Source organism: Rhinopithecus roxellana, chromosome 20 (genome assembly GCF_007565055.1).
Source record: "Rhinopithecus roxellana isolate Shanxi Qingling chromosome 20, ASM756505v1, whole genome shotgun sequence".
NCBI lineage: Eukaryota > Metazoa > Chordata > Mammalia > Primates > Cercopithecidae > Rhinopithecus > Rhinopithecus roxellana.
Window position 1 is genome coordinate 70,681,773 of NC_044568.1, and position 25,312 is coordinate 70,707,084.

Consider the following 25,312-nt stretch of genomic DNA (forward strand, 5'->3'; position numbering starts at 1 on the left):
TGGAGAAAGGTTCATCCTCAGTCCAGTAAGCTCCAGGAGACACAGCCAGGCCCACCTTATTCACCACTGTTTCCCCACTGCTAGCTCAATGCCTGGTCCTCATCCCACTGGCCCAGGGAACCACTGCCAGTGTTTCTGCAGGAACCTCCCTCCAGGCTTTTCCCCGGGCCTGAGGAAAGTTACACTGGGCATGCTGCTTTGCAACCAGGTCTTTTCAGGTAGAAACACTGTAACCACCTGTCAGGAAAGTACAGTCGGCCCTCCCCATCCATAGGTTGACTCCACATGCATGGTTTCAACCAACAGTGGATAGAAAATATTAGGAAAACAATAAATTGCATCTGTACTGAATATGCACAGACTTTTTTTCTTATCATTATTCCCTAAAGAAAACGGTAAAGCAGGCCGGGCGCGGTGGCTCACGCCTGTAATCTGAGCACTTTGGGAGGCCGAGGTGGGCGAATCACCTGAGGTCAGGAGTTTGAGACCAGCCTGGTCAACATGACGAAACCTGGTCTCTATTAAAATACAAAAAACAAACAAACAAATAAAAAATTAGCCAGGTGTGGTGGCATGTGCCTCTAATCCCAGTTACTCAGGAGGCTGAGGTAGGAGAACTGCTTCAACCTGGGAGACGGAGGTTGCAGTGAGCCGAGATTGTGCCACTGCACTCCAGCCTGGGTGATAGAGCAAGACTCCATTTCCAAAAAAAAAAAAAAGAAAAAAAAAATATATATATATATACCCACACACACACACAGTAAAGCAACTATTTGCATAGCATTTACATTCCATTAGGCATTATATGTCATCTAGTGATAACAGAGCACACAGGAGGGTGTGCACAGGTTATATGCAAACACTACACCACTTCAGAGCAGGGGCTTCAGCATCCTCCGATTCTGGTATCTGAGAGAGGTCCTGGGACCAATTTCCCACAGATCCTGAGGGATGACACAGACTTACCACAATGTTTCAAACTATCTCTGCCTGAGGGAAATTCAAGAGATTTCCAATTCTCCCCTATTTCAAAGCTGTGACAAATATTCTAGTAGCAAAATAGTTGCGTACACCTTAATTATTTTCTGAGCTTCAATTCCCAGAAGCTCAACTGTTGAATCAGCCTGTGTTTAAACACACACTGGCAACTGACTGCCGCCCCACCTCAGCAACAATAGGCGCTTACGTTCCCACCTGTACTGAGTTCTAGCTATTCGAGTTCTACAAATGCTAGGTATTGCCATTTTCACTGCAATGCACTCCAGCCTGGGTGACAGAGCAAGACTCTGTCCCCCCCCAAAAACACAAAACAAACAACCAACCCAGCAGATCGGTCAGAAAAGACTGTACAGTCACAAGAGTTTCCATGTAGGGAAATTTCTCCAGGCAAGGAGGAAAAGCCTGAAGACGACAAGAACTGCTGAGAACAGGGCAGCAGGGAACATCCTGGACCCTCCCGGGTCGCACAGACTGGAAAGAGAGGCCACAACAGGGCACCCGAGCCTGTGCCCCTCATGGAGGAGGAAAAAAGTGACAGGTCAGGAGAGGAGGGGGAGGTGCAGGAGTGCTGGCACCTGGGGACCAGCCAGCAAGTCCTTGGAGCCCTCCCTCACCAGAAAAGGGGAGGCAGGAAGGACAGCGGCAATGGCCAGAATGAGGAGAACACAGCGTCCTGCAGCTCCACAGAGCGAGCGCCTCCTTCACGGAGCAGCCCTGGTCGCCCTGCAACTGAGGCCGCAGCACTGACGGCCCCACCAATGCAGCAAGGGGTGACAGACACCACACCTAAGACTCAGGAGCAAGGTCCTGTCCCTGCTCCCAGCCCTGGGGCTCTTGGCATCACCGAGAGAGAGCTGAAAAGTGAGTGCGGGCCCCTTTCCCACATGTTTCACTGCAAAGGTTAACGCACACCAGGAGCATTTCAGTGAGGCTTCGAGGCTTCCCTGCAAATCTCATCAGCCTTTTCTGACAGCATTCAATGCACAGCGGTCACTTTGAGCTACAACCCCTTCCTACTGCAATCAAATTAATTCCAAAAGGGAAAAAACAAGTTAAAGAATGGGACTTTAACGATGAATTTATTGTAAAAAATAAGGCCGTAGCCAGAAGAATCCTGACTGGCATCCCGCTGAGACAACACAGCCTCTCCTCAGCTCACCAGCTCCACAAACACGCGGGAGACAGGGACCTCCAGAACTAACATCCTGGGTCTCCAGACATACCTTCAAACCTCATCTTTAAATATTTCGAATCCCTGTGTGCTACAAGCTGATCTGAAAACAGACTGGGCCGGTCCGCAGCACGGTGGCTGATAGAGGGGGCATCTGATCTTGTCTGTGGAATGAAGGAAGCCACTGAACTGTCCAGGAACTACATGCCCACCTTCATCAGATGGAAACCACACACTGTTTATTCTGCAGGGAGCCATGTGCTCAACGGTGAGCTGCTAATAATGTCAGGCTCGTCCATCTTCTTCATACACAGGCTCTACAGTACTGTCAGTTCTCGATTCTGTGGGCCCAGGCTGGGTGCGGTGGCTCACGCCTGTAATCCTAGCACTTCGGGAGGCCAAGGCGGGAGGATCCCTTGAGCCCAGAAGTTTTTTGTTTTTTGTTTTGAGACGGAGTCTCGCTCTGTCGCCCAGGCTGGAGTGCAGTGGCCAGATCTCAGCTCACTGCAAGCTCCGCCTCCCGGGTTCACGCCATTCTCCCGCCTCAGCCTCCCGAGTAGCTCGGACTACAGGCGTCCGCCACCTCGCCTGGCTAGTTTTTTGTATTTTTTAGTAGAGACAGAGTTTCACCGTATTAGCCAGGATGGTCTCGATCTCCTGACCTCGTGATCCGCCCATCTCGGCCTCCCCAAGTGCTGGGATTACAGGCTTGAGCCACCGCGCCCGGCCTAGCCCAGAAGTTTGAGTAGCCTGGGCAACAGAGCAAGACCCATCTCAATAAATAAATTAAATAAATAATATACGGGGTGCACACCTGTAATTCCAGCTACTTGGGAGGCTGAAGCACGAGAATCACTTGAACTCACGACGCAGAGTTCGCAGTGAGCCGAAATCATGCCATTGTACTCCAGCCTGCGTGACAGAACAACACTCTGTCTCAAAAAAATAAATAAATAAACAAACTGAAACCAGAATTAGGTGCTCTTATAAAGGATGTGTAGCCCAGAAACTCAATCTTAACACATTCTAAATGACCTGGAATTTGTTGGAGCAAAAATTCCAGTTGAAATATCAGGAAAATTTTCTAGACTAAGAGAATGGAAACAGACTTTGTGCAACCAATATCAGGTACAGAAAAGAGACCCCCCAACAAGCATCATGAACCCAAACATTTCTCCTCGCTGAGAGAGAAGAGAACACACAGAACCCATGCCTCGTTACTCTTTGAGAAAATGTGCCCTGCGTGTGATCTAACAGCTAGAGACGGAACATACAACCTGTTCTCAATTTTCAAATAATTTTTTAAAGAACATGATGTCACACTGAGCAAGTGAATAATGCAATTCTGTTATAGAAGAAGGCACGGCTCAAAAGACTGAGCAATACATGTCCAAAACTTGCAGTTTCCACACCAGCACTTCCTCCCAGCACACTGCCCTTTGAACCTGCTTTCTAAACAACTGTGCTGGGCAGCCCGGTGGCCACCTGTCACCGCACGGCAGGCGTGGAGCAGCACACAGCACCCTAGTCCTCGCACCTGCTCGGGGGACTGTTTCTGCACCCAGTGCTTCTCTGCAGCCACAACCTGCCCCCCACAGAACTGCTGCACCATGTGGCAGCCTGTCCAAGTCCATTTCCACAGAAGATGCCTCTTCAGAGGGGAAAAGTACCACGCCAGTGCCCACTCTCTTCCAAACACACCTCTCAGAAGGGACTGGCCATGCTCGCCCCCTCATTTCTGCAGCGCTTCCCAGTTCATCATCTGCTTGCTGGACTCCATCTCCCATCGGAGTCAATCACTTGCCCTGAAGCATCTAAACCCTGGGTCAGGCGGCTCGGGGGATGAGTGCATAGACTGAAAAGGGACCACTGCCAGGCACGGTGGCTCACGCCTGTAATCCCTGCACTTTGGGAGGCCGAGGTGGGCGGATCACGAGGTCAGGAGATCGAGACCATCCCGGCTAACACAGTGAAACCCCATCTCTACTAAAAATACAAAAAATTCACCAGGCGTGGTGGGTGCCTGTAGTCCCAGCTACTTGGGAGACTGAGGCAGGAGAATGGCATGAACCCAAGAGGCGGAGCTTGCAGTGAGCCGAGGACGTGCCACTGCACTCCAGCACACTAGGCTGGGCACGGTGGCTCACACTTGTAATCCCAGCACTTAGGGAGGCCAAGGTGGGCGGATCACGAGGTCAGGAGATCGAGACCATCCTGGCTAACACGGGGAAACCCCGTCTCTACTGAATACACAAAAAATTAGCCAGGTGAGGTGGCGGGCACCTGTAATCTCAGCTACTTGGGAGGCTGAGGCAGGAGAATGGCGTGAACCCGGGAGGCAGAACTTGCAGTGAGCGGAGATCGCACCACTGCACTCCAGCCTGGGCAACAGAGTGAGATGATTCCACCTCAAAAAAAAAAAAAAAAAGAAAAGGTAACGCTCCCTGTTCCTCCCGAAAACTGTGCTGAACACAGTCTAGAGAGCCAAGACCTGCTGAGAAGACCTGCCCAAGGCCTCTTTTCAGGCCCCACATCTCTGCAGGCTGCTGCTGGATCTTTCTCATAAAACACATCTCAGAAGAGCCGAACAAACCACTTCCCTCTTACTACTGGGACCTCACCTTGCCAACTCTGGACTCAGCTTGGAATGGCTGTCGGGGCATCGCTGGGGACAGGAATACATCACACTATGCACCAGACCAGCCACATAAGGAGGAACTCCCCAAAAGGAGGGAGAAAATCGAAAGCCACTGCTCTCCATGCTCTCTGCTTCTCCCCTCACCTTCCCCTAAGGATGCAGCCACCTTTGCAAAAGACAGAACCACCCTAGGGAGGGCAGGAGCCCACTCTGCCTAGTCCCCCAATTCTACCTTCAGCAGAATCATTACATGTTTCTTTGTTGCCAAAGGGAGGATTCCAAGCCTCACACATTCAGAGTACCGGCCCTCAAACAAGGCCGAATCACAGCCTCTTTCCAAACAGCTGCTTTCTGACAGCAGGAGGCTGAAACAGGCCCCGGGGTCACAGAGCTCAGCCATCTGCCAAAGAAATATGTACAGTTCGTCCACATGAAGACACCCCTCCTGCCTCCAGCACGGCATGGTCACGACGTTCAGGCCCAACCCCCAGGAAGACATCCTGGACAGTGGCACTGAAGACTTCCTTACACAGAGTGCTGGGCTGAGCTGCCCGGCAGACCCTCCCTCGAGGGCTCGGAACGTGAGGGGCAGGGTGACACTGGAGTTTCTACCACTTGCGAGGCAGGTACTTAACGTCTCTGCAGCTCAGCTTCTGCACCTGCAAAATGGGAACAACGCCTACCTTGCAATGAGGTGTGAAAGTACCTAGGGAAGCGCCTGTCTTAAGTAGTCAGCTCAAGAAATGGTACTCACTGCCTCTGGCCCACTTAGCATCAGACTGGGCCAGGCCACTGTCTGCCTTCACGCTCACACTGCTCCCTCTGTTGGCTGTCCACGCGTACACACATGGGAAAGTTCACTGGGAAGGGGCTTCTCACACAGGGCCTACAGGGCCACCCTAAAGTCCAGATGCAAACCCACCTGAATCCTAAAGGTCTATCCGTCCTCAGGTGAAAATACAATATTAGGGCTGCCTCCACCATTATGGACAGGAAACACGGCATGTTCTCACACATGTACAGATGTGGAAATCCAGCTGACAGAGATGCAAAAGCCTCGTTCCTGACACTTCCTCATGTGGAAATCTATCCTGTATGCTATCATTCTTGCTCACTGGATTCTAATGTTTTTGTGCAAAAAAGCTGCCTTACGTGAAGAAAACTGTAGATACTAAACGTCCATCATGTGGAACTGCCAAGGCCGTGAGAAAATTTGCTCTTTCCTCTTCCCGTGGATGACACCAAATATACACCTTGCATTGCAACAGCGTTACTGGGTGCGAGTTAATCTCAAACTTCGCCATGACTGTCACTGGGTGCAGGTTAACCTCACAGACTTCGACATGACCCTCAGCCCCAGCCTCCGCTGAGCCTCAGAAAGCCGCCTAATTCATGTTTTTATGTTACCCCGGGCACTCTGGGGTGCAGCCACACAAGTCAAAATAGCGACAGGCATCCCTTTCAACCTTTCGACATTTTTCTCAACTGAATATTCTTCCTTAACACTTCGGATTATCACGCATCTCTACAAAGTCCACAAGTGAGCCGCAGAAGGTTCAAGAGCCTCCTGACGTAGTCACAAAATTCAGTGTTGCACTGCATTTTTCTCAGAAGAGGGCCCACACCTTTCCTCAGGTTCTGAAACAAGACTCACGACGCCCCCATCCACAAATAAAAAAAGATCAAGAACGCCCATCAAAAAGCCACATCTGCCTGGCGCGGTGGCTCATGCCTGTAATCCTAGCACTTTGGGAGGACGAGCCAGGCGGATCACCTGAGGTCAGGAGTTCGAGACCAGTCTGGCCAACATGGCGAAACACCATCTCTATTAAAAATACAAAAATTGGTCGGGCATGGTGGCACACGCCTGTAATCCCAGTTACTAGGGAGGCAGCAGCAGAAGAATCGCTTGAAGCCGGGAGGTGAAGGTTGCAGTGAGCCAGGATGGAATCACTGCACTCCACTCCATTCTGCGCGCCGGGAGTGAGAATCTAAAAAAAAAAAAAAAAAAAGGCCGCATCCGATAAGGGATCAATTACATTTCTTGTTTTCCTTCATTTAAAATATTCGCCTTTTAAATCAAATTTTAAAGCTATGTAGACGTTCTTCCATCACCCACTGCGCATCGCATACAAGGCATAAATTCTTAAACCATCGTCCCCAGACTGTAGAACTTAGCATATGGAAAACATAAAAACACGAGGGATACTTTTAGCGACAGAAAGAAAATATAGAAACACCAGCGACACTTTTAGCAAAACATTTCACCCAACAAGTGGTTTGTTTCCGTCCTTCCCGTAAAATCCCTCCTACCTGTCAAGCTCACTTTCCCCTCGATGATCCTGCACTTTCGGCCTCCCAGGGGCTTCCCACAACGCTGAGCACAGCCACGGGCAGGAAAAGCACCCAAATGCCCCTTGGCCAGGCCGTGAAAGGAGTTTACCCGACCACTATCATCGAGAATCTGGAAACGGGGGCCCAGGCGCATCAGGTGCTTTAAGCAAGAACTTGCACCTTCTGCTTCTCTCGCAGGCGGAGACACCAAGGACCCCGTTCCAGGTAGAAGCCCAGGGCGGTTCCTCTACAGATAGAACCGAAAGGTAACCCTGGAGGCTCGACTCCAGGCTGCGCCGAGCCGAAAACAAACTTTCCAGGCACTTCCACCCCGCTGGGCCGGGTGACACCTCCCGGCCTCCCCCGCCCTCCGCGCGTCTGTCAGCGCCCCCGGCCAGGCCGGCGCCCGCCGCAACCCAGGCCCGGACTCCCCGCCGCAGTCGAGCAGCGCCCTCGGCCGGCGCCCGCCATCCCCCGCCCGGCCGCCCGGCTACAGGTGAGGCGGCACCCGGCCCTGGAGACCCCGGGCCGCCCCGCCTCGCCGGACCCAGGCGACCGCCGCACCCGGCGGGGTAACAAGCCGGCGCGCCCAGGCCGCCGCCGCGCGCTCACCAGCTGGCTGGTGGTCCTGGCCATGGGCCCTGCGTTGGCGCGGGCGCCTCCCCCGCAGCGCTGCGCGTCTCGGCGCCTCCTCAGCGTCCTCCTCCCCGAAGCGGAGCCCCAGCAATGGCTGCCCTCATCCTGCGCCCGCCCCGCCGCCCGCCGCCCGCCGCCCGCCGCCCGCCGCCCCCGGCGCCGCCCCGCCCCCGCGCGACGCCGGGCAGGACTTCCGTCGCGCCGCAGCCGCCGCCCGCCCCCATTGGCCACGCCCAGCGTCGCTCCGCCGCGGCCTGAGTGGGTCCCGCCTCCGCCCCAGCTGCATTTCCGGGTTGGGGCCTAGCAGGCGGGAGAGGCCCGGCCCCGCCTGGGGAGGGGGACCTCGCACCAACCAATGCCAGGGCTTGCGGGGCGGGGCTGGGCGGGGCAGGGAGCGAGCTGTCATTCCGGGCTCCCAGACCGGGAAACTGAGGCTCTGAGGGGACCGGGCTCCGACCAAGGTCACGCCCGAGGTAGTGTAGCGGCGGAACTGTGCTCGAACCCGGAACTCGGATTCCGGGGCTGGCTCTGTGTAAACTCGGAGGTGCAACTTTGCTACTTTCACAACAAGCGTTCACGGAAGGAAATCTGGGCTATAAAGTCATATTCATGGCCGTGCGCGGTGGCTCACTTTGGAAGGCCGAGGCGGGCGGATCACTGAGGTCAGGAGTTCCAGACCAGCCTGTCCAACATGGAAGAAACCCCATCTCTACTAAAAATATAAAATTAGCCAGGCGCTTTGTAATTGTTAATATTGATGATAGTTTTTTTGTTTGGGTTTGTGTTTGGGTTTGATTTTGTTTTTTTTTTTTTTTCTTTTTTTGAGATAGGTGTCTTGCTCTGTTGCCCAGGCTGGAGTGCAGTGGCTCCATCTGTGCTCTCTGCAACCTCCGCCTCCCGGGTTGAAGCGATTTTCCTGCCTCAGCCTCCCAAGTAGCTGGGAATACAGGCATGTGCCACCATGCACGGGCAAATGTTTGTATATTTTTGTAGATACTGGGTTTCACCATGTTGACCCGGCTGGTCTGGGACTCTAGCGATCTGCCTGTCTCAGCCTCCCAAAGTGCTGGGATTACAGGCGTGAGTCACTACGCCCAGTCAACTTTATTTTTTTTATACTGACACATGGCCATGTAGTTCTTGAGTAATGCACAGAGAAAAGGGAAGCAGTGAAGGATAAACAGCTTGAAGAACTAGTACACGGTGAACTCTAGAACACGGAGCCCAGGGTGGAGGAGCCTCAGCGGCAGGGGCCAGGGGTCGGGAGGATGCTGTTCCGTGAAGAAAGCATCTGAGCAGGCACCAGGGGGCAGAGGAGAGGGGCAGCTGAAGGTGAAGAAAGGACAGTTCTCAGTTGTCCTGGGGGCCCCAATGGCAGCCAGAATGCTTGGCCAAGCCCAAGACAAGGATACCAGGAAGCACTTCTGCCTTCTGGAGACAGAGACAAATCTCCCCTTGAGTCAGATCCAGCTGCCCATCCCAGGACACCGCACAGACAGTGGATGTCTCATCTGGCCCAGCACGGTTCTCCTGACCCAGACTGGAGGAAGGAGACTGACCCTTCTCTTTATCTCACCCTTTCCTGCCCAGAACCTCTGTCCATGGCCAATGGATGACCTCAGGCCAAGAATACAGTAAGTTGGCCTGACGTTGTGAGGTCACGGTCCATCCAGGGAAGAGCCAGAAGATGACCAGGACCATCCTGGGAGGGGCTGGAAAGCTGCCTCATGTGTGTGGCCCTGTGCTGCGTCTACGCATTCCTCACTCACCTCTACAACTCTCATGGCAGAAGGGAGGAAATGGGGGTGCAGAGGCTAAGGAACATGCCCAAAGCCCTGCAGCTGGTGTATTAGTTATCTACTACTGTGTAATAAATTGCCCCAAAACTTAGATGTGTAAAACAACAAAGACATCTAACTCATGGTTCCTGTGGGTCTGGAATCCAGGAGAGGCAGGGCTGGGTGGTCTGCCTTAGGCTCTCGTGAAGTTACCATCAAGATGCAGCCATGGCTGAGTCATCTAAAGGCTAGAGCAGGGCCGAAAGATGCACTTCCTAAAAGGTTCATTCCCACATTCCCACAGCTGTGGGCTGGAGGCCTCAGTCCCTCACCACATGGGCATCTTCAAAGGGGTGTGTGTTTTCAAGCCCCGACAGCTGGCTTTCCCCAGAGTGAGTGGCCCAAGAGAAAGAGAACACACGCAAGATAGAAGCCGCCATGTCTTTAATGACCTAACCTCAGAAGTGAAACACCATCACTTCCAACACATCTGCTGGTCACACACAACAACCCTGTAGAAAGTGAACGGGTGTGCTTTGGGAGGCTGAGGCAGGAGCACTGCTTGAGGCCAGGTGTTTGAGACCAGCCTGGGCAACAAAGTGAGACCCTGTCTCTAACAACAAAAAAAAATTTAAATAAAATGTTTTACAACGTGAAACAAGGTTACACAAGGGTATGAAATCCAGGAGGGGTCATTACTGGGGGTCCCCTTCAAGCTAGTTGAGGGGGAATTCCAGTCTCAGGCAGAGACAGAGAGAAGCAAGAAGCACAGGCCTGGCCTGGACCCTGCAGGTGTGCACACCAGAAGGCTCTAAGTTTCAAAGCCAGGGAAGGAAGGGCTCTCCCAGCAAGGATCCCAACCTGGGTGGCATTTCCAGACCAATGCTGCAGCTACTCAGTAGCATCTGGAAAGGGGACTAAAGGGGAAAATGGGGGGCAGGGAGATCAGGTGAGAGAAAAGGGGGCTCTCAAAAGACAACAGCACTGGCCGGGCGTGGTGGCTCACACCCGTAATCCCAGCACTTTGGGAGAGTCAAGCAGGTGGATCACTTGAGGTCAGGAGTTGGAGACCAGCCTGGCAAACATGATGAAACTCCGTCTCTACTAAAAATACAAAAATTAGCCAGGCATGGTGGTGGATGCTTGTAATTCCAGCTACTCAGGAGGCTGAGGCAGAAGAATCTCTGTCTCTTTTTTTTTTTTCTTCTCAGGGGAAAGTACGAACGCAGTCCCCCACTACCACAAATTATGCAGTCAAGTTTCCCACATTTGGGGAAATTGCAGGGGTCAGCACATCCGGAGTGCAATGGATAAGCCTCACCCTGGGAAAACCACCTTCGTGATCATAGTATCTCCCCTGCCAGGTAAGTATAGAAGAATCTCTCGAACTCGGGAGGCAGAGGTTGCAGTGAGCCGAGATCGCACCACTGCACTCCCGCCTGGGTGACAGAGGGAGACTCTGTCTCAAAAAAAAAGAAAAAGAAAAGAAAAAAAAGACAACATGGTCTCCTGTCTGCCTCTGGCCCACAAGGCCCTGGTCACATGTCTCAGGCTCCCAATATACATTTGCTGGGCTGCAGATACATGGATGGATGGAAGATACAAAGTCACTGAGTGGTTTCCAAGCCACCGGGTAAATATCCTCCCATATAAGGCACGCCAAGGGAGAATCAGACTTGACTGGGAGTCGGGAAACAGAAAGTTGCATGAGATCTTAGGCAAGTAATTTCCCCTCCTTAAACCTCAATTTTCCCTGAGGTAAAATGGGCTGGCTCAACAACTGCTAAAAGTCCCAAAAGTGGAAAACATCCAATGTTGGTAGGAATGTAGAGAAAGGGGTGCCTTCATAAACCAATGATAGGAACATAGCATTTCCTTTAAACCTGAGCAGTGGGAATTCCTGTCCTAGGCCTTTCTCTCTAAAAAGCAGAATAATGGCCTCTCCAAAGATGTTCTCATCCTAATCTCCCAACCTGTGAATGTGTTATTATATGGAGAGATGAATTAATCAGCTGGCCTTACAACTAGATAATTATGGCCGGGCATGGTGGCTCAAGCCTGTAATCCCAGCACTTTGGGAGGCAGAAGCAGGAGGATGATTTGAGCCCAGGGGTTCAAGACCAGCCTGGGCAACATAGTGAGAGCCCATCTCCGTAAAAAACTAACGAAAACTGGGTGCAGACCAGGCGCAGTGGCTCACGCCTGTAATCCCAGCCCTTCGGGAGGCTGAGGAGGGTGGATCATTTGAGGCCAGGAGTTTGAGACCAGCCTGGCCAACATGGTGAAATCCCGTTTATACTAAAAATACAAAAATTAGCCAGGCACAGTGACAAAAATTGAGCCCAGGGGTTCAAGATCAGCCTGGGTAACACAGTGAGATCCCATCTCTTTAAAAAACAAAGAAAAACTGGGCACAGATCAGGCGCAGTGGCTCATGCCTGTAATCCCAGCACTTTGGGAGGCCGAGGCGGGTGGATCACTTGAGGCCAGGAATTTGAGACTAGCCTGGCCAACATGGTGAAATCCCGTTTTTACGAAAAATACAAAAATTAGCCAGGGGCCGGGCGCGGTGGCTCACGCCTGTAATCCCAGCTCTCGGGGAGGCAGAGGCGGGAGGATAGCTTGAGCCCAGGAGTTCGAGACCTGCCTGGGTAATACAGCGAGACCCCGTTCTCCACAAAAAGGAAAAAAAAAAAAAAAAAAAAAAAAGACCAAAAAAAAAAAAAAATTAGCCAGGAACAGTAGCCAGTTACTATGGAGGCTGAGGCAGGAGGATCGCTTGAACCTGGGAGGCAGAGGTTGCAGTGAGCTGAGATGGCACCACTGCACTCCTGCCTGGATGACAGAGTGAGACTCTGTCTCAAAAAACAAAAAACAAAAACAAGCAAAAACAACAATAAAAACTGGGCGTGGTGGCTCACACCAGTAATCCCAGAACTTTGGGAGGCTGAGGCAGGCGCATCACCTGAGGTCGGGAGTTCGAGACCAGCCTGGCTAACATGGTGAAACACCGTCTGTACTAAAAAAAATACAAAAAATTATCCGGGCGTGTTGGTGCATGCCTGTAATTCCAGCTATTCGGGAGGCTGAGGCAGGAGAATCACTTGAACCAGGAGGCGGAGGTTGCAGTGAGCCAGGATCGCGCCAGGCTGGGCAACACAGTGAGACTCCGTGTTTAAAAAAAAAAAAAAAAAGGCTGGGCACGGTGGCTCACGCCTGTAATCCCAGCACTTTCGGAGGCCTAGGCGGGCGGATCAATTGAGATCAGGAATTCAAGACCAGCCTGGCCAACATGGTGAAACCCCATGTCTACTAAAAATACAAAAAAGTTAGTCGGGCGTGGTGGCCAGGATCGCACCAGGCTGGGCAACACAGTGAGACTCCGTGTTTAAAAAAAAAAAAAAAAAAAAAAAAGGCTGGGCACGGTGGCTCACGCCTGTAATCCCAGCACTTTCGGAGGCCTAGGCGGGAGGATCAATTGAGATCAGGAATTCAAGACCAGCCTGGCCAACATGGTGAAACCCCATCTCTAGTAAAAATACAAAAAAGTTAGTCGGGCGTGGTGGCCTGCGCCTGTAATCCCAGCTACTCAGGGGGCTGAGACGGGACAATCGCTTGAACCGGGGAGGCAGAAGCTGCAGTGAGCAGAGATCGCACCACTGCACTCCAGCCTGCGCAACACAGCAAAACTCCGTCTCAAAACAAACAAACAAACAAAAAACCAAATTGCAAATAGCAAAAGTGTAATCCCATTGAGAAAAAAACGTAGGTGACACAAATGTGGTAAAAGGCACAGGGCCAGGCTGGAAGGGAGTACCCGGACGCTCCGGAGCTGTCCAAGACTCCAGGGGCGGAAAAGCTGGGCTGAGGAAGTGCCCTTCCTCTACGCTTCTGGTGCCAATGCCCCCTGCTGTGCCCACCCTGGGTCCCTGGCCTGAGCTCAAAACCAGCTCCGAGCTTGGGAAGCCCCGAGCCGGGGTGCTTCTAGAGTGCCCAGGCCACTCCTCCCCTTCACTTCCCGACAGTGAGGGCGCGGCAAGGGGCGAGGTGCGGAGGTGCGGGACGATAGTCAAGCTGGGTCGTAGTGGAATCCACCTGTGCGTGATAGGTAACAGAAGGGAGAGGTGAGGCGCGGTGAGGTCCGCAGGGATGTGGGAGACGCGACGGGGAGGACTGGGACGAAACCAGACTAGGTCCGCAGGGATATAAGGGGAGCAGCGCAGAGAGTTGGTACGAGGAGGGGTCTACAGGGTTGTGGGAGGCGCGGTGGGGAGCGTTGGAGCGCGGAGGAGTCCGCAGTGGTGCAGTGGCTCGGCCGGGAGCATTGGGGCGACGTGGCGCTCCGCAGAGGTAGCGGGGAGCGTCGTGGGGAAACGGGGTCCTCAGGGGTGTGAGGGCGAGGCGGGGAGCGTAGCGGGGTGTTCAAGGTTGTGGGGGTTGTGGCGAGGAGGGTTGGCGCAAGGCGGGGCCCGCAGAGGTGTGGGGGGCGTGGTGGGGAGCGCTGGGGCGAGGCGGGGTCCGCAGGAGTGTGGGTGACGCGGTGGGAAGGGTTGGGGCGAGAAGGGACCCACAGGGGTGTGAAGGGCGTGAGGGGCGTGGAGAGGCGGCATTGGTCCTCCAGCTCCCCGCGCCCGCGGGGGACCGCGCAGCCTCAAGCTCTGTGTCCGGGGCCGCGCGGGTTAACTGGAGAGGGCGACGCGCGCCCCTATTGCTCAGCCGCGGCGCGTGCCTTTCCTGCGGCGATCCTAATTGGCCCGACAGAGGTCCGCCCCCAGAAGCCCCTCCCACAGTAGCGTGGCCCCGCGTAGCGCATCGCTACCAGAGTGGCGCGTCAGCGTGGTCTCAGAGCCTGGGCTGCGGGGCGGGGCCGGATCGGTCGAGATCGTCCCGGCTGATGACCGTCTCCCGTGCCCACGCCCCAAACGCTGTCTCTGGCCTGGGTGTGCTCGGAGCCCACGAGGTGCAGAAGCTCGGACGGCGAAAGGAACCTGGCTGAGATCTGGGTCTTGGACCCGTGGGCTCGGCGCAGCATCCCAGCAGCGTGCACCCACAGGTGACTCCTGGCGGGGCGCGGTCTGCGCGATCGCAGGCGTCGGGTCTCATCTACCCTTCACACACGGGACGAAACGGGCCACCCCCACCAGGTGGCTGAGAGAATGCACCTCCCACTCCATCCCTCCCCACATGCCCAACCTCCCAACCCGTGACTCAAGCAGATACATGGGCGTCCCCCTTCAGCAAACGCCCACACCGCGGGCAGGCCTACCCCTCACCCCGCAGTCAGGTCGCCCTGCATCCTTCTTTGTAAAACCCACAGCTGTAGAGGGAGCGGAATGGTGGGGCAGGGCTGGGAAGTCCAGCGGGAGTGAGTAGTGGGGAATGATGGTGGCCAAGGTCACACAAGGCAGTGAATTCACTTCATGTCAAAAGAACGGCTCATGTAAGATAGTTGCTTTTGTTATGTATTTTACCACAATTTTTAAAAAGGAAACCAAAACCCACCAAGAGTGCTTCCACCACACCTCAAATAAAATCCTCCTGTAGCAGCTCCCCAGCCCAGGTCACTCACCCTGACCCCAGGCCCCTCTCCCACCACCCAGGGCTAGCCCTATGGACCAACCATCTCGGCCAGTCCCTCCCCGACCCTCCACCCAGGGAGGTGGGCGCTGGTCAGTGAATGGGGCAGGCCAGGCCCAAAGGCTGGCCCAGGGCTCACCAGCTCTGGGACTGGGTGCCCTGTCTGAGGTGGGGATGACCAATAGGCCAGCTCTGGGTTTTAGTTGAGGACGGGCACATCAAGCACTGACAGCCAGCAAGCTGGGCACAGGCGCTGTTCAGCCTGTAAGGCATTGGCTGAGAACCTCACCTGCCTCTCCCTGCCTGTGAGCCCCGGCAGACAGCTCCTCTCCCAGGTCCAACACAGGCAGGCGCTGGGCAGCCACTTCGTGAGGGATGCGTGGCTGTCAGGGCAGAGGTGGGTATCCCTGCACCCCACCTCTCAGGTCAGGATCCACAACCGTCGCCTGCTTTCCTGGGCTGCCCCTGGGGCTTGTGGGCTGAGATCAACCCCTTGTGCCTTGCCCCAGGCCCTCCCTCAGGCAAGGCCCTGCGTGGCAGGTGGTTCTTCCCTGGCTGTTCCCTTCCAACAGGCGAGGCCCGGACCATCCTATCGCTTTGGACCTGGAGACATTTCCTTAACTGGGCTTTGCAGCAGAGGGAAGAGAACAGTGGCAGAGCCAGGCACACACCTCCTGTACCCAGGACAGCACCCGTAAGCAAGGGGGAAGGGGGCCACCCACCCCAGAACCCAAATGGAGAGAAAGTCAAGACAACCACCCCTGATCTAGGGCTGCACCAATCCCTGATGTCTGACCCCACTGTGGCTATCCTCAGAGCCAGGAGGGCTCCAGAAGCCCCCCCGCCTCAAAGCTGTTCAGGGAGCCTCACGGCCTGTTTGCAACATGGGTGTGTGCCAAGGCCAAGACACAGAAGATGGCAGGATGACACTAATGGGGTGAGCAGGGCACATTGGTGCCTCCCACGCAGGGTCACCACAGCTGGCAAGCACCAGGCCTGGGGATGGGTGAGGAGACAGGGTTGTTGAGAAGGGGAAATGGAAAGCTGGTCATCCGTGGCACTCAGGGCTGGGCCGGCAGCGGAAAAGAGGGCGGGGTCCTGGGCCCAGCCTCCCTCCTGGAGGTCAGAGTGGATCACGTGGCACTCTGCCCTGGCCCAGAACTAGGCTGTGGGCTCCACGCTGCACACCCAACTCAGGTGCAGACAGCAAACCCCTGACTGTTTGCACTCGTTGTGCCTTGCCCCCTTCCTGCCCGCTCTCCGCCCCTAGCCCACGGTGACTTCACCCCCACGGTGCCAGCCACTGACTGCCTGCCCCTCCCTCCCACAGTGACATTTTCCTGGGATCTGCAGGTCTCAGGTCTACCTGATGCAGACAGGCCCTGACCCCTACTGGGGCCCAAGGCCCAGGCTGAACTACAGCCCAGCCATCCCACCCCAGGCCACGAATGCCTTCCCCAAGAGAGCAACCAAGGACAGTGCCACGTGCAAGCACAAGCAAAACCCGGAGCCAAGGTGAGTCCTGCTGGGTGCACATTTATCCCAGCCACCGCCTCCAGGGCGGCCACAAAGGCCCTGGGCGTCATTCCAGCAGGGCTCCTGGAGACCAGCTCCCCGACCACTCAGCCCTGATGGCATCCAGCTGCGGCTGGACGTCCTCTCAGCTGAAGTCCTTGTCACTGCCTGGCTGCCTCCGCCTGCCACACAAGCTCACCCGAGATGTAGGTGGCCTGGACGTGAAGGGAGTCATCAAGCACCACGAAGTCTGGGACAGAGCCGGGCAGTGAGTAGGGGGCAGGAGTGGGGCTGCCCACCTACTCCCCCACAACTCGACACTGGTGGGGAAACCAAGGCCCAAGGATACGACCGGTGCAGGACACCGTGACCCATCACAGATGGATAGAGATGCTGGACAATGCTCCCGGCAACCCCTTGCCTGGCCTTGTCTGCAACACTAGAAAGCTTGGCCTGATGGCAACACGGGGCTACAACTGAGGCTGGCAGCCAGCAGCCCACCTGAGAGGAGGGAGCTAGGGAGGACCCACCCTTCCTGACCCTGTCCAGGCCACCTCAGGACAACAGAGTCTACAGGCAAGGCCAGGCTGCCCGGTAACCCTGCGATGTGCCCTCACCTGCGTCAGCACCAAAGTCCAGGGTCCCCTTACTCTTCTCCAGCCCCAGCAACTGGGCGGGGTGCAGGGATGCTGCCTCCAGGGCCGACTCCACGCTGCAGCCTGCTTGGGGGACACACCTGGGTGACGGTCCCCAAGCCCACGTGGCTTTGTCAACAGCCCTCCACCACCCCAGCACTCTGTCTCAGGAACTCTGCAGCAGGCTAAGAAGGATCCCGCTGGTCTGCCTGTCACCCTGGGCCCGAGTCACCAAGTACCCACTGCCCAGGAGCTCCTGTGGGCAGGGCCTGGGCTACACTCCAGGCACCCAGTCCAGCCCTTGGAGACCCGCCAGTCACAGACCACCTAAACCCGCACCTGTGCTGCTCACTGACCTGTGGCCTGCAGGAAGTGCCGGACACAGACGTCCATTGGGGCTATGCTGCCGCTCAGCGTCTTGGTTCCTTGAGAGCAGAGAGGGCAGGCTCTGGGGGGTCGTGGGCCACCTGGCATGCAGGCTGGGACCTGGGACCCAGTGGGTGAGGGCGCTCACCTGCTACATAGGCCGTCAGACCGTCCACTTCCACTTCCTGCTGTCCCAGCGTGTGCCGGCCGTTGCCCAGGCCCAAGGCAGGGATGGCATCAGTGACCAGCACCAGCCCTGGGGGAGAAGAGGCTCAGAACCTGCTGGCCCAGTCATCCTGCCTGCCCCGCCCACCTGACGGAGCTTACCCTGGGGGTGGGCGCGGTGGGCGATCCGCAGGGCGGCGGGGTTGGTGTGTGTGCCATCCGCGATCATCCCGTAGAAGATGCAGCGGCCCGCGGGCAGCCGGTCACTGGTCAGGAGCCCCACGATTCCTGGGTCGCGGTGGTGGAACTGAGCAGGGTCGGGGGAAGGGATGGCTGAGCAACAGCAGGGGCTGCTGGAACCCCAGCCCCGCCCCCAGGGCCCCACAGCACTCACAGGCAGCATGGCATTGAAGAGGTGGGTGATGAAGGTGGCTCCGCTCCACACAGCATCCTCTGCCGCCCGCAGGTCAGCCACTGAGTGCCCTGTGGGACCTGGATTCAGACTTTGCACCTGGCCCAGGTCCCCCAGGCAGGCCCGCCCTGAGCCAGCCCCTCACCTAGGGACACGCAGATGCCACGGGTCGTCAGCTCGCGGATCACCTCGTGGCTATGGCCCAGCTCCGGGGCCAGCGTCACGATGCGGACATTGTCCAGGGGCCCGTAGGTGGCCAACAAGTCCTGGAAGGCATTGGCCTCGAAGGAGCGGAGGTGGGCCTCGGGGTGCGCGCCCCGCTTCTCCCGGCTGATGAAGGGGCCCTCCAGGTGCAGCCCTGGGAGGAGGGAGCAAGTGGCTCCAGCAGGTCCCTATCCCACCCAGCCCTTTTCACCTGCCCTCCCCACCAGCTGGGCATCTGGAGGGGTTGGGGCTGCCAACAGGTCCCACAGGAGCCTCCCAGGGTGGGGGCAGGGAGGGGGTCAGCCACTCACCGAGGACCCCTGCCCCATGGGGACCACCACTCTTCACAGGGATCTGAGGAACAACCTGGGGGGAACCAGCTGTTAAAGCCCTGTCCCCCACGGCCCATTCCCAGAGGCCACAGCCTAGCCAAGGCCAGAGATCTCGGGTCAGAGTTCAGAGCCCAGCACCCAGCCCAGCCCCGGCCACCTGTCCCCTCACAGGGGTCAGGGAAAGCACAGCCGGCAGAACTGAAGAACCCATGGCAGGAGCAGGAAAAAACGACAGGCGTGTGGGATGCCAGCGGTCCCTGGGTCATGTGGGCAGGCTTGTGGGCACTGAGGGTGGCCCCGGGCACGGCAGCCCAGGGAGCACGGCTAGGAGGCAGGAGCAGCAGGGACCCTGGGGCAGAGCTCAGTGTGGGCATGGCCAGGGCTCAGCACTCTGTGTGGCCAACACCGTGGCCAGAGCTGGACACCATCAGGAAGACCAAGAGTGTCAGGGAAAAACGGGACACAGGCTCACACCATACATCTCAGAGGCTGACAGGCGGGCAGGCAGTCCACCACACACTCCCTCTCTCCAACACAGGCACGGGCCCGGGGGGCTTCCCAGACAGAAGAGCTTCAGGTGAAGATGGTGGCTGGACTGTACCCCCCGACTCCCCACCCTACACAACAGTAAGACTTTTTTTGGTTTTGGAACGGAATTTTGCTCTGGTCGCCCAGGCTGGAGTGCGATGGCATGATCTTGGCTCACTGCAACCTCCGCCTCCCGAGTTCAAGCGATTCTCCTGCCTCAGCCTCCTGAGTAACTGGGATTACAGGTGTGCACCACCATGCTTGGCTAATTTTATATTTTTAGTAGAGACGGGGTTTTACCATGTTGGCAGGCCAGTCTCAAACTCCTGACGGAACACCCACCTTGGACTCCCAAAGTGCTGGGATTATAGGCATGAGCCACTGCACCTGGCCAGCAATAAGACTTTAAGAGCCTTAAACCCGAGGGTCGGGGGGGCGGTGCAGAGGATGGGAGGAAGACAGCCAGACTTTGGGGGCTTGGCAAGAGGACACTGGGTAGGTCTGGGGGGGTGCACGCAGTGGGGGAAGTGACCTCCACAGGCTCAGGATGGTGCCTTGAGAAGTGGGGTGATGTGGGGACCAACAGAAGAGTACCTGCCCTGAGTGTGCTGGCCTGGCCCCCGGGGAAGTAGAGCAGATGGGCAAGGGTCGGTGTGGGCAGAGCGGGAACTCGGGAAATGTGTGTTCTCCAGGCGCTTGGCAGGGTGCCAGCCAGGCCCAGCCCCTCTGAGCTCTGCAAGACTCTTCTCAGGGAACCCAGCCAGTTCAAGAGAAAGGACCCAGGGACCCCAACCTACAAGTGCCTCCACAAAGCCCCTCCTGCAGGCTGGGTGCCCCCAGCCGGCCTGCTGACACCTGTTCTGAAAGAAAGCACACCAGCAAGTTCAGCGGGCCCTGGGCAAGCCTCGAAAAAGAGCCTGAACACAAGAGGACAGGGCCAGGCGGGGAAGCAGAGACCACGAGGAGAGATGGACAGGGAAAAGGGCCATCACGGACACTCTCCAGCCAGTAAGAGATCTTCTGTTCCTGAAACAAGAATAGGATGGTAGAAAAACGAACATTGGGCTGGGCACAGTGGCTCATACCTGTAATCCCAGCACTTTGGGAGACCAAGGTGAACGGATTACCTGAGGTCAGGAGTTTGAGACCAGCCTTGCCAACATGGAGAAACCCCGTTTCTACTAAAAATACAAAAACTGGCCTGGCGCGGTAGCTCACGCCTATAATCCCAGCACTTTGGAAGGCCGAGGTGGGCAGATCACTAGGTCAGGAGATCGAGGCCATCCTGGCTAATATGGTGAAACCTCATCTCTACTAAAAATACAAAAAATTAGCCGGGCGTGGTGGCAGGCGCTTGTAATCCCAGCTATTCGAGAGGCTGAGGCAGGAGAATCACTTAAACTCCGGAGGCGGAGGTTGCAGCGAGCAGAGATTGCGCCACTGCACTCCAGCCTCGGTGACAGAGGGAGACTCCATCTTGAAAAATAAATAAATGGCCAGAGAGGGGAGTGAAACAATCAGCAGGAAGCCTGGAATTGAGTCAGAGCTAAGAAACAAAGCAAAGATCACTCACGGCAAAGCAAGCAGAGATGGTAGCTAAGAAGATGTCACTGCGCCACACATCCCTTCATACCACCCTGATGACTGACCTACGCGGCTATTCTCATCACAATTATGGGGAACTACTGGGAAGGATGACGGGCAAGAAAGGGGCTGAGAGGACTCACGGAGCCACGAGCACGCTGATGTTCAGCTCTCCTGGTGGAAGGCAGTGGATTCTGCCCTGAGCTGAAAGACTGAGGAGCAGCCAGCACAGTTTTTAGAGCTATGGGGACAAATTCCAAGAGTCCACTGTGTTGAAAGTGATTGTCCCTAGGGTGGAAGCTGGCTGGGGCAAAGGGCCACTGCTTTTCCTCACAACCCCTGTGGATACACAGGCTCACTAAAGATTAAAACAGGAAAAAACAACAACAAAAGGCAATGGCTGAGTTTTTCTAGAATGGAGTTTTAGAAGAGAGCAAGAGAGTGCTACGTAGAGAGAGCAGAGTCAAAGATCAACCGCGGGGAGTGGAGTGAGGCACACTCCAGGCAGATAAGCAGCTGGAAAGGTCAAAGTGTAGAGAGCGTGCGGGGCCAGAGGCAGGGGCCTGGCTGCCCCATGGAGGTGCCTCACCTTGGCTCAGCAGGTAACAGACTTGAAGCAGAGAACAAAGTGATCTGACCTGTCTCCAGGTACCGTAGCAAAGGGCAGGCGGAAACCCCCGGGAAGAGAAGGCGGTCTCAGTGAACGAGAGCAGGACAACAAAAGACCGAGGAAACTTCTGGCAAGGTGACCATCCAATTCCACCCAGGGTGAATGGCTCCTGGAGGAGGTGGCATGCATGGCGGAGGGCAGACACAAGTGAAGGGGCCTCCAGTTTCTAAGACAAGTCAGGAAGGAGGCCTCCCAATTCCCACTCTCTGTAGTTGGCTCTCTGCCTTCATCCTGTGTGCGCGCCAAGGGTAAGACACACTTTGGGAGACCGAGGCAGGTGGATCACAAGGTCAGGAGTTTAAGACCAACCTGGCCAAGATGGTGAAACCCCGTCTCTACTAAAAATACAAAAAATTACCCAGGCGCAGTGGCAGATGCCTGTAATCCCAGCTACTCGGGAGACTGAGGCAGGAGAACCGCTTGAACTCGGAGGGCGGAGGTTGCAGTGAGCCAAGATCACGCCACTGCACTCCAGCCTGGGCGACAAAGTGAGACTCCGTCTCAAAAGAAAAAAAAAACAAAAAGACACCTGCACTGCAGTGGGTGCTGGGAAAGAAAACTAAGTCCTACTTGTCAGAGACTCTTCCTAAAGAAGAGCCATAGTTCCTCCCACGCCTGTGCTGGCCAGAGATGCGCGGGCAGTCAGGGGCACAGTGCAGACAGGCAGGCAAGGCTTAGCAGAGGAGGCCTGGGGAGCAAGCCAAGGTTTTCTAGGCCAAGAGTTTGGGGACGGGAGTGGGGAATGTGCCTGAGGACAGAGAAGAGGCTGGACAGGTAGGAAAGGAATGCTGCAGGTGGGGGCAGGGCAGAGGTGATGTGCTGAATCCTGAATCTTGGACAGGTCGCTCTAGCAGGCCCCAGAGCTCCAGAGAACAGCTGTGAGAACCAGGTGCCAGTTGGCAGCAGGTTTTTGACATTTGACTCTGTGTGGGGAGGGCTGTGGGAAATTTCCAAAAAGACATCCATGGTTGATACTGAGTGGTTAACACTCAGCATCTCACGCACAATGCTAAGCACCCATGACACGCATGCTGCCATCATCCGCACTTTAGGTTTGAGGAAATGGAGGCTCAGAAAGGCAGTAGGCTGTCCTGAGTCTTCCAGCTGATACATGACATCATGAGGCCAACCCCAAATCCAGAAAGCCTGCGCCCAGAACCCACACACCAACCCCATTGTTCCCAGCTCTGGCTCTGCCCACACACCAAGAAAGGGACCCCTCGGGCATAACCCAAGCGGTCATCCTGCAATGAATCCTATGCTGGAGGGGAAAAATGACTGGGGCTCTGGACAGAACTCGAACACAGACGGCTCAATTCAAGTACTGTTAACAGTGTTCATTTCCTCAACTCACTAACTCTTGTGGCTACATAAGAAAATATTCATTATCTTAAGAAATAGTTAAGTACTGGCTGGGTGCGGTGGCTCACATCTGTAAGCCTAGTACTTTGGGAGGCTGAAATGCGCAGATCATGAGGTCAGGATTTCAAGACCAGCCTGGCCCGCATGGTGAAACCCCATCTCTACTAAAAATACAAAAATTAGCCAGGCATGGTGGTGTGTGCCTATAGTCCCCGCTACTTGGGAGGCTGAGGCAGGAGAATCGCTTGAACCTGGGAGGCAGAGATTGTAGGGAGCCGAGATCGCGCCACTGCACTCCAGCCTGGTCGACAGAGCGAGACTCTGTCTCTAAAACAAAAACAAAAAACAAACAAAAAAACAGTTAAGTACTAAGAAATAAACAGGCATGATGGGCCAGGAACAGTGGCTCTCGCCTATAATCCAGCACTGTGGGAGGCCAAGGCAGGAGATCTCCTGAGTCTAGGAGTTTGAGACCAGCCTGGTTAACATACTGAGATCCCTGTCTCTACAAAAAACTTTTTTTTTTTTTTTCCAGACGGGGTTTCACTGTGTTAGCCAGGATGGTCTCAATCTCCTGACCTTGTGATCCGCCCAACTCGACCTCCTAAAGTACTGGGATTACAGGCGTGAGCCACCACGCCGGCCCAAAAAACTTTTTAAATTAGTCGGGTGTGGTGGCACAAGCCCTTAGTGCCAGCTACTCTGGGGGACTAAGACAGGCGGATCTCTTGAGCCCAGGAGTTCAGAACTAGCTTGGGCAACACAGTGAGACTCTATCTCTACAAAAAACGTTAAAATTGGCTGGGCATGGTGGCATACACCTGTAGTCCTACCTACTCAAGAGACTGAAGCAAGAGCATCTCTTGAGCAGAGGAGGTTGAGGCTGCAATGGGCTATGATCACGCCGCTTTATTCCAGCCTGGGCCACAGAGAGAGACCCTGTCTCTTAAAAATAACAAAAACTAAACAAAAAAACAACAGGCATGTTGGATACAACCTACTCTCAAATAGTTCAGTATAAAACAGCATAGGTACAGCCTTGAATAGTAATACACAGCAAAAAGTTAACCCTGGAGAACCTGAGTAAAAATTAAAATAAAGAAAGACCAAGAACAACCAAATTTTTTCCGGACAGGAAGGAAAGTGGAAGCGTGGGGCAAGTAGTACGGGGAAGTGTCTTCTGGAAGGCGTGTTCCACCGAGTCACACATCAGACAGGTTAGGGAGGAAGAGCCTGACCAGGGACTATCGCTGTGCCTATCACAGTCCTCCACGACCTGGGTTAAGGGGGTGGTTTCTGAAGCCTGGAGGCAGCCAGAGAGCAGTGCAGACGGTGGGGCCGGCCTATGGCTCAGAGGGTGCTGAGCCAGCAGTGTGGAGACAGCTGCGGAGGACAGAGGGTCTAGGGAGGCCAGACAGAGCGACAACTGATAAAGCAGCACAGGGGCGGGACCCTGGCCCAAGCTGGGTCAGCAAGGGGGAGCCAGACTCAGGACCATGGAGCACGTGCTGGGGATGGGGGCGTGAGTTTGAAAATGAGGGCGCTGACTGCTCCCGGAGCCCCCTTCGCCTCAGCCAAGGAGCCTCACCTCACCTTGTGATAAACCTCCGGTGGGGAAGTGACCAGGGTGGGGCAGAAGGAGGTGACGCCGTGCGACAGGATCCTCCGGGCCACCAGGGAAACCCCCGAACCTACGTCCTCCGTGGCTTGGGAGAAGTCAACACCAAATCCACCTGCGGCCACAGAAAAGGAGGTGTCGCATGGAGCTCAGACCTCCTCCCCTGGGTCCCCCTGCCGGCCCGGAGCCGCACCGTTAATCTGCACGTCGATGAAGCCGGGCGCCAAGATGCGGCCCCCGCAGTCCCGCCGCTCGTCGGCCACGCGCCGCTCCTCAAAGAAGAGCTTCTCCGGGTCCAGGATGCGGCCTCCGCGCACCCACAGATCCTCCCTGCGGACGGAGCGGGAGGGTGCTCGCATCGCGGGCCTGACCTCGGTCCCGGCCCCTGCACCCCGCTCGGTCCCCGTCCCCGCACCCTGCCCGGTCCCCAGCCCCGCACCCTTCACCCCACCCGGTCCCCGGCCCTACAGACCCCGGCCCGCGCCCACCTGAGCAGCTTCCCTCCGCGCAGAATCCGGCAGTTAGTGAACTGGAGCACCCGGGCCTCCGCCGCGCCCTGTCCGCCGCGCATGGTGAGCCCTGTCGGGAGCGAGCGGCGCCCCGCAGCGGCGAAATCCCGCGCCCAGTGACTAACCCCGGTTCAGAGCGCGGCCGCGCCCACGTGACCCTCAGCTGACTGAAGCGCGCGCCACGTGACCGCCGCGCCCACGTGATTGAGCCAGCCCACGTGACCAACGGCGCCCGGCGCCTGCCCGCCTACCCCCGCCCACACGCCCAACAAGCTGAGC

General features: G+C 55.9%; 2 protein-coding genes, 1 long non-coding RNA gene and 1 other non-coding gene across 4 annotated transcripts; 1 reads left to right on the top strand and 3 right to left on the bottom strand.

The window, feature by feature from the left end:
* Nucleotides 1–4,615: 4,615 nt before the first annotated feature.
* LOC115895213 lies at nt 4,616–7,912 on the bottom strand. The gene is made up of 3 exons (XR_004055390.1): nt 7,755–7,912; nt 6,627–6,981; nt 4,616–6,438 (listed from the first exon to the last, which is right to left on the bottom strand). It is a non-coding gene; the product is annotated as an uncharacterized LOC115895213 (long non-coding RNA).
* Nucleotides 7,913–10,764: 2,852 nt separating this feature from the next.
* On the bottom strand, nt 10,765–10,928 carry LOC115895376. The gene has a single exon (XR_004055577.1). It is a non-coding gene; the product is annotated as a U1 spliceosomal RNA (small nuclear RNA).
* Nucleotides 10,929–13,456: 2,528 nt separating this feature from the next.
* CEMP1 (cementum protein 1) lies at nt 13,457–16,074 on the top strand. The gene is given in 6 exon segments (XM_010387915.2): nt 13,457–13,603; nt 15,337–15,448; nt 15,451–15,556; nt 15,558–15,664; nt 15,667–16,006; nt 16,008–16,074. Coding segments are annotated over 6 exon segments (879 nt in total).
* Nucleotides 14,998–25,194, bottom strand: AMDHD2 (amidohydrolase domain containing 2). The gene is made up of 11 exons (XM_030924686.1): nt 25,013–25,194; nt 24,718–24,854; nt 24,500–24,639; nt 18,742–18,796; nt 18,372–18,584; nt 18,209–18,297; nt 17,977–18,121; nt 17,798–17,905; nt 17,640–17,708; nt 17,266–17,367; nt 14,998–16,898 (listed from the first exon to the last, which is right to left on the bottom strand). The coding sequence occupies exons 1-11, from the start codon at nt 25,093–25,095 to the stop codon at nt 16,810–16,812; spliced, it is 1,230 nt and encodes a 409-aa protein (XP_030780546.1). The 5' UTR covers nt 25,096–25,194; the 3' UTR covers nt 14,998–16,809.
* Between the last annotated feature and the right edge of the window lie 118 nt (nt 25,195–25,312).

Excerpts from the sequence above, each read along its gene's own strand:
- AMDHD2 (XM_030924686.1), bottom strand. The coding sequence starts at position 25,095 with ATGCGCGGCGGACAGGGCGCGGCGGAGGCCCGGGTGCTCCAGTTCACT. Across the intron at positions 24,640-24,717 it reads CATCGACGTGCAGATTAACG|GTGGATTTGGTGTTGACTTC; the intron begins GTGCGGCTCCGG and ends CTGTGGCCGCAG. Across the intron at positions 17,709-17,797 it reads TCTGACGGCCTATGTAGCAG|GAACCAAGACGCTGAGCGGC; the intron begins GTGAGCGCCCTC and ends TCTGCTCTCAAG.